This window comes from Haliotis cracherodii, unplaced genomic scaffold (genome assembly GCF_022045235.1).
Source record: "Haliotis cracherodii isolate W230 unplaced genomic scaffold, xgHalCrac1.p SCAF_35, whole genome shotgun sequence".
In the NCBI taxonomy this organism is placed as follows: domain Eukaryota; kingdom Metazoa; phylum Mollusca; class Gastropoda; order Lepetellida; family Haliotidae; genus Haliotis; species Haliotis cracherodii.
In genome coordinates, this window is record NW_027266292.1 from 2,042,714 (window position 1) to 2,051,608 (window position 8,895).

General features: G+C 41.0%; 1 protein-coding gene across 1 annotated transcript; it reads left to right on the top strand.

Annotated features, from left to right (window-relative positions):
* Positions 1-6,757: 6,757 nt before the first annotated feature.
* LOC139477731 (cyclin-T2-like) lies at positions 6,758-7,914 on the top strand. Its single transcript, XM_071260129.1, has 2 exons — positions 6,758-6,794; positions 7,571-7,914. Exons 1-2 carry the CDS (start codon positions 6,758-6,760, stop codon positions 7,912-7,914), a joined length of 381 nt encoding a protein of 126 aa, XP_071116230.1.
* Positions 7,915-8,895: the final 981 nt, after the last annotated feature.

Below are 8,895 nucleotides of genomic sequence, written 5' to 3' on the forward strand. Positions count from 1 at the left end.
ATAATGAGACGTTTCTTAAGCCACTGTGACATAACTTATTCCATGGCTTTTCAACGTCTTTATGGGACAACCTTTTCTATCTATATATCTCCAATCTAATCATTTCACTATATTCTTTCGCCGCAGCTATGCTGTTTTCTCTGACGTCCGCGTGTTGCAAGAAGTCCTGCTGTCACTCTGGCTCCTCCCACCATAGCTCCTCCTCCAGCTACCCCATCCCCATCCCCGTCCCCATGCATCACGGCAGCAGTGGTGGTCACAGCGGCAGCAACGGGGCCCAAGACGCCGCTCTACTTCAGGCACTCATCAACGCTGGCAGGTAGATGCTGACAGGTTAGTAATTATATTTGTCTTGTCAAATACGGGATGTCATGTGAAACATACGGGGTGTTATGTGAAACATACGGGGTGTCATGTGAAACATACGGGATATCATGTCAAACATACGGGATGTCATGTCAAACATACGCGGTGTCATGTTAAACCTACGGGTTGTTATGTCAAACATAAGGGTGTCATGTCAAACATACGGGATGTTATGTCAAACATACGGGGTGTCATGTCAAACATACGGGATGTCATGTCAAACATACGGGATGTTATGTCAAACATACGGGTGTCATGTCAAACATACGGGATGTTATGTCAAACATACGGGATGTCATGTCAAACATACGGGATGTTATGTCAAACATACGGGATGTCATGTCAAACATGCTACCATGCCACTTATCTCTGTTAACAGGTTAGAATTTTTAACATAAGTGGGTGTCTGATTTATAAAATGTACACAGTTAATCGTATTAGGTTTGAAATGGTATGCACTCGTCATTACAATTATTCAAATGTATTGAAATATGTTGAACCCAGCAATATATCAGCGAAAGTGCCTACATCGACACCAGGGGTTAGACCTCGGCACTTCAGCAATTAGCATCCGACGCGGGTCCAGAGTGAGTGAGTTGGGTTTAACGCCGCATTGATCAGTATTTCAGTCATATCACGGCGTGTCAGCTTGATGTGATAGGAAAATCCTAGGTTATGCAGGTCTTAGACGTGACGTTCTTAGATCATGTGTTACTTTAGGTCTTCCAACCTTGCATGATCGATCGATGGCTTCCTTTAATATACTGAAAATAAATACTCGTATGTCTGTAGTGGCTCATATGTATATATTTATTTCAATTTATTATGAATATCACTGAGACGTGAAATTAAAAGAGGAATAGCTGCTTACTCTTTTCAAAACTATATTCTAAATAAATATATTGTGGAGAAAATAGTATATAGGAAATAAGCTACAATTTAGTCAAGCGTTTAATATTAGTAGTATTCAACTAGTATATAGGCTTACGTTTTTCAACAGTATATTAAAAATGAAGGAAATACCAAAGTATATTGGAAAATAAGGTACACTTTAGTAAAACGTTGAATAATAGTAATTATCAACTGAAAACAGTCTCCAGCATGCTGTAAGATATATACCGAGCATAAAGTAGCCCACTCAACGTTTTTGGGGGATATTTTTTCATAAGCGTCATGCCTTGTTCACAAACATGAATTAAACAGTTGGGTGTATCATCGAATATTTAGAATACCCCCATCAAAGCTCCTCTATATTTGAGCGAGTCACGCGCAGGCATAACATTTACTTTTAATGTGACTAATCTCGGATTTGCGGAGACCTCTTGTTTATAGTAAGTGCAAATTACCACATCAACCATGTCTTAAATATCATGTCTCTTAAATAGTGAGTGAGTATGATTTTACGCCGCTTTTAGCAATATTTCAGCAATATCACGGCGGGGGACATCAGAAATGGGCTTCACCCATTGTACCCATGTCGGGAATCGAACCCGGGTCTTCGGCGTGACGAGCGAACGCTTTAACCACTCGGCTACCCGACCGCCCCATGTCTTAAATAAATGTTAAACCCTTTGTCTTTTGCAGGTGACACGCACGAGGGCCACAATTGAAGATTGAGCAATAGAAATACAAATGTTGACGTGCATCAATAAATTGTGTGTGAAAATATTTGCGTTTTATTTTTGTTTTTTTGTGGGTTTTTTTTTTTGCTTCTCGAAAAGTTAATTGTAATTATAACTAATGTATGCGAAAGTGATTCATAAAGGCACAGGCTGTTGAAAGACAGAAATATATTTGTTTAGTGAAAGACACTATCTCAAGGGTAAAGTGTCAGTTTGTGGTTACTATAATGTAAAAAGGTAGACAAATCATTCACTGAACTAAACGTACTTTGTGGGTGATTTAGATGGCAAGAAAAAGGAACCTGAAGAAATGAAAAACATACTCTGGTTATTTGTTAGTTTGTTATTTTACGTCGCACTCAGCAATAGTCCAACTATACAACGGCGGTCTGTAAATAATCGAGTCTGGACCATACAATCCAGTGATCGACATAATGCGCATCGATCAACGCAATTGGGATACAATTACATGCATCAACTAAGTCAGAGAGCCTGACCACCCGATCCCGTTAGTCGCCTTTTACTATATCAAGATTATGTGTTTATGAAGCATTATCAAACAGTGATGATACCACGTATTCGGGAAAAAGGGAATGTATCCCACCCTGTGGTACCCGTCACAAACACATGCAAAGGAAAGTCAATTGATATGTGATTCAGTGCGTAAGACATAGAAGGACTTTATTTTTTAGCAGAGATTTCTTATGATTACAGAAATAGTTTTATCGCATTAATAAGAACTATGTGACATAAAGATTAAAATAGATTGCTTCATCGTTAAACGTGACACTCGGTACTGGTGCGTGGAGATTTCTGTTTATAATTAGACAGTTGTGTTGCGTTGATTCAAACAAAGACGTCACCGCTACGTGGCTGAAGAAAGCTGACTGCAGCAAAAATTCAAAGTGACTGACGATGTCAGGAAACTTGCAGTTTTGGATGAAGATGGCTGATCACCCATCTCATGGAACGGGCCCCTCTTCTTATATTTTACGTAAGCTTCAATGTTCACGGTTTAATATATTCAGATGAGTTTTATGCAAGTTATTTCACAAAATTGTTGAAATATACCCGATCATTGTTTGAGTTGTGTCAATTCTATCTGCCAACGAAAATAGTAGTCCGTCATAATCCGTCATCACCACGGAGTAGCCCAATCGGGCCTGGAATTCGATCTCATACATATGTTTGATACCAATTATCTCAAATTAGTTTCACCTAGTGGTTAAAGCGTTCGCTCGTCATGCCGAAGACACGGGTTCGAATCCCGACATGGGTACAATGTGTGAAGCCCATTTCTGGTGTCCCCCCGCCGTGATATTGCTGGACTATTGCTAAAAGCGGCCGTAAAACCAAACTCACTCACTCACTGACTTCACTTTAACACAAAATTACACGCATCTATTAGATTAAATGTGAGACTTGGTAACTTTTGTGTAGATTAGGTTTTATGGCAATCCCCTTAGTAACATCTGTGTTTAAAACAATTTTACTAAGATGTGTTTCAAAATCGTTTCTGACCAACAGGTGTGTAGTAAATACAGTTAGATCGTTGTCGGAATGTCTATAAAGGTTGCTTCAAACTAGGTTTATACCTATCCTGTTCCTAGGGGCGGTCGGGTAGTCTAGTGGTTAAAGCGTTCGCTCGTCACGCCGAAGACCCGGGTTCGATTCCCCACATGGGTACAATGTGTGAAGCCCATTTCTGGTGTCCCCCGCCGTGATATTGCTGGAATATTGCTAAAAGTGGCGTAAAACCATACTCACTCACTCACTATCTTGTTCTTTGTATTACATCTATCGAAGTCGGGGTAGAATAGGTCTCCAGCAACCCATGTTTGCCGTAAAAGAGACGACTATGCTTGTCGAAAGAGGCGACTAACGGGATCGGGTGGTCAGGCTCGCTGACTTGGTTGATGCATGTCATCAATCCAAATTGCGTGTATCGATGCTCATGATATCAATCACTGGATTGCCTGGTCCAGACTCGATTACTTACAGACCGCCGTCATATGCTGGAATATTGCTGAGTGCGGAGTTAACCCCCCCCCCAACCCCCCCCCCAAAAAAAAACAACAACAAAAAAACAAAAAAAAACAACAAAACACAACAAAACAACAAATCTTAGAGTTGCGTCCTTTGGGCACGCCAGAAATCTGTTTCGACCCCCAATACCAACCTAAACGTTACAAAATTTAACAAAGCGCAACAACCCGACAACGCGACATTGTCCCTTCTGGGATACCATTTTTATACAGTCACATTTTCGGTTAGACTGTTGGATGCTAAACTCACATATGGTGAGAAGGATGTGAGTGGGCGGGCTCCGTTACAAAACACGTGGATATGATGCCATATACGTTATACTATGACAATCTATCCAACATTATCATGTGTTTCGTAGATTGTCACGGCTGGCTGAACTCATTGACTCCCCGAATCACCTGTTATTGAACATAGGTACTTAATGAACGTGGAAAATCGATTCTATCTACACGATGGAAGGTTCGAGAGCACACTGCTTCTGGAATACATTTTGTTATTGCCAATATATGCAGGTTGTTTTTTTAAATGATAAGTAATCACACTAAAATATGTTCCACGCATTTTAAGCACTCAAATGTGTCATGTAAAGCTTGGATCGAAAAAGGGCAACTGCCTGACTGTTGAACGCAATCAAGCTACAGCCCGTGTGCTATGAGTTATTGAATGGGCCCAGCTGAAACATGTTCTTAACTCCCCGTGAATACATGGAGGCTATTTTTTGAGTGTTCATTGCATACGACCCGTGAAGATCCGAGGTAAAATAGATCTAACAGCAACCCATGCTTGCCGTAAATGGCGACTGTGCTTGTCGAAAGAGGCGACTAACGGGATCGGTCGGTCAGGCTCGCGGACTTGGTTGATGCATGTCCTCGTATCCCAATTGCGTGGATCGATGCGCATGACATCAATCACTGGATTGTCTGGTCCATACTCCATTATTTACAGACCGCCGTCATATAGCTGAGTGCGACGTTAAACACAAAGACAAAGACGACGCGTGTGTCTAAATTCCGGTATTTCCCGAGCCATAGCGAGGACAATACCGGAATGTAGGCACGAGTGTCGTAAACACAGTAATGAAATGAACACGAATATAATGTTCTATTTATTACCAAAGAAGATGTCCACATATAGAGACGAATTTTAGCGTTTTGTTGCAAGTCACAACAGCAGCGGAACCACAATTTGTCGAATGACGTCAACAATCGTCAGCTATGACGTCGTCAGCTATGACGTCGTTTCTAGCGTGACGTCATTCCGACCTTACGTCACAATATGATTGGAATGACGTCACCAATGCCGTCCGGATGACGGAAACAATACACTGTTGTCTCGTGACGTGACATGACCCAAGCGCACATGTGATTTTCATGAACCCCGATATGTTGCCCCTCGTAGGTAATAAAAGGAAACATGTCTTAAAACATCCCGCTTTCGCTCGTCAGATACCACAACTATTCACTCGTTTCATAAAATTTGTTTTACACAGGAACGAGTTTAGTATTTTATTTATTACTTGCCATTTATAACGTTTTTTAGAATTATGCTGTTGAGTGTGAATAGGCTGACACCTACACGGCCCACAGCATAATCCAATTGAGTTCAACATAATCATACTTCAAACACGTCAGAATTCAGGCGTCCGTTCCACAAAACTCTCGTAGAGTTAAGGTTATTACCAAAGTCACATACTTTAACTTAGACCAACGACTGTTGTTGCGCTACAGTACGGTCGCCTTGTGGAACGGGGCCTTGCACCTCAAAGTTTACAATCACGTCACAGTACCCGATGACGTAATTTGTGGAATGTTGGTGCAAGATCCATCGGCGAAACAATGCCATGTGACGTCAGCCTAGCCACAAGGTTGCTGGGGTCATCGAGTGTGCATAAGGTCCTCTCAGTGATCTATCATCGCCACCCGCAATGTCGTTGAATAAGCCAAGGGATGTCGAGAGCTTTCAATATTTGTTCGTAAAACGTGTTCCGATAGTACATAAACACGCGTTTTGGTATTACACAATGTGTAATACAGCTGTATGTTTATTAAATGGGTGATCTCTTCACGGACAAGTAATGAACAATGTTAATCTGTATATACGCAGGGAGTCGACACATATTCCATTCAATACCATTTTGATCACGAAAAGAAAGAAAAATCTTATTCGGTCAGAGAATTTTTCTTGTCTGAGAATGTGATAATAATCGGCTGAATCTATATGAAACCACAATATGAATAAGAAAATACTTGAAATATCTGCAAGTCTGTTTTGACAAAATATATAACATGATTCATATGATATATCTGTATGACATGATCAGATCTTTTATAAAAAGAAAAAACGATTTATGAATTTCCCTTCAAAGTTAGACTTTTGAATAACCCGAAGTCATGTCAAACTAACTCATCTAATCCTTCAAACAAATCAATCTTGATTAATATAACAATGTTGTATAACGTACGGTATTTCTATTTTGTGAGCAATGCGGCAGTGGCCACACCCATGCTGGGCCGCGGTAATATTGTCCGCAGGATTAGCCTGCTAATCTTCTCTGGACCTTAAAACATCGTACATAGTGACCACATTGACCAGCAGGTGCCCGGAGCATAGAATGTCGCTTGCGGCCAGGTTTCCGTTATCAAGCGGTATAAATACGTTCAAAAAAACAAACGATTCATTCAACTTTCATCTTCTGTCTACACAACAACAAGATCAGCACTACCATGCAGAGAATATCAGCTCTACTCCTTGTGACTCTCGGTAAGTAGATCAGACTCGATTCAGAGGTAGAGCTTAAAGGAGGACCCGGCTTGAACTAATAGTCAGTCCCAGCAAGTTTAACTCAAGTTGATCGAGTTCCACTTTGAATATATAAAAACTGACAGCAAATAATGTTTAATGCAAAACGATGTACAAACTGTATGAATACGCGTAAATGTCCAACATTTATCTGCTAACTCAATTGTGTATATGAATTGTTTGATAGGCCTTACTTAGAAGTTGACGGATGACGCTTAAGGATCTATACCGAAACGTCGCCTTTACAGTAAATATAGAAGTTGTTATCCATAAGATGTCTCTACTTTGTATATGTATCTCAATCTAACAGTAATGGGTTCTTTTTTTATCCCAGTTACATGGAGACATGTTTCTGTTTCAAACACGTACATGTTCAGATCTATACTGCATAATAAAGGAAGATGAGTGCGGCGTTAAACAACAAACAAACAAAAAAAGCTTTCAGAATCAGCTGACTTTTTGGAAAGAGGGGAAATAAAATATATTAATGTTACAGAGGAAATCTGACATTTCAATCGGGAAATAAGTTGTAGAAACATGATTTCTATGCTGCTACTAGGGTGTACTACTGTGCCTCCCACCACCCCACAAATCCCACCACACGCACACACACGCACGCACAACGCCACGCACACACACAAACGCATTTCCACATTCTTTCCACACTCGAGAAACGCGACTACAATGAACGTTATCATTGATAAACACATCAATCTTCACATTCTTTGATCTTTCAGTCGTTTTGGTGATGTCCACAAATGGCCACCGACACCGACACCGTCACCGTCACCATCGTCACCGACACCACCGTCACAGCAGTAGCAGCAGCAGCAGCGGCGACAGCAGCTACAGCAGCAGCGAGGAGACGATTGTCCACCACCACCATCACTCGTCTCCTTCCTACAGCTCCTCCGGGTCCTCCTCAAGTTCCGGATGCGGATGTGGGGGAAGTTCCGAGTCCTCTGACTCGTCCTCCGAGGACTACCCCATCCCCATCCCCGTGCCCATCTCCCACGGCGGCGGCGGCGGTCACAGCCACACCAACTACCTCCCCATCGTCCTCACTACAGGCGGAAAATAAACTATCGTAAGTTACCCCGTGGGATTCCTGGTTAGAATAGGTCCTCTCTAACCTATGCTTCTCGTAAGAGACGATTCAATTTATCGGATTGGCAGGTTTGGTGACTTGGTTCATCGCATGTCGTCATACCCTGGAGCTCATAATATCAATCACTGGTTTTATCTGGTCCAGACTCGATTATCTACCTGTCCTTGTCGTGTAGCTGGGGTGATACTGAGTGCGACGTTAAACAGCAAACGAATCTCGTACATTATGTGGATACTGGGAGACTTTCAGCCGTAGTCACCATTAGCACAATTCTGTGTTTTATGCTAGGAGTAGACAAACCAGTGGTTGATAGTGTGAGCGTCGATCCATGACTTCCGCAACCAATTATAAGTTAAAAGGCCATATAGCTATGTTGTTATTTCTCTAGGTGGTCCGCCATAAGTTTTTTAAACACCATCCACGCAACCTTAAAATTTAGTTTAATTTCATTTTCGATACGTCTCTGTATAATGAAAAGATCCACATTGAGTATTATACGTTCCTAATACACAGTAATTATGTAATTTGACACATAGTTGGTTTCTGTCCCAAAGGCAAATTCATATCGAAGTCATCAATATTCCGTTAAATATGTCCATGCTTCAAAATTATAATAAAAGCCTGTCTGATTGTGGTATTTAAGTTATTTCAACCACATATTAAATATGTTATTAGATTTCTAGAAAATAGTACAGGTCAACACTTCTGTGACAATAGTCCTCACTCACTATCATATGATAACACTGCTTCGTTATTTTTCAGGGAGAGACAGCTGTTGCGTCAATCGCATTTGTTCACGGATATCGAATCTGTTGTTATTGTTATGTTGTTGTATATCCATCGATATTAAACAAAATCCTTTCATGTACAGTTTGATTTATTATTGCTTCAAGTCGTAAGGACAGGGCTGCTATTATTGTAAATGAACCGGATGGGTTACAGTTGAAATGTGTG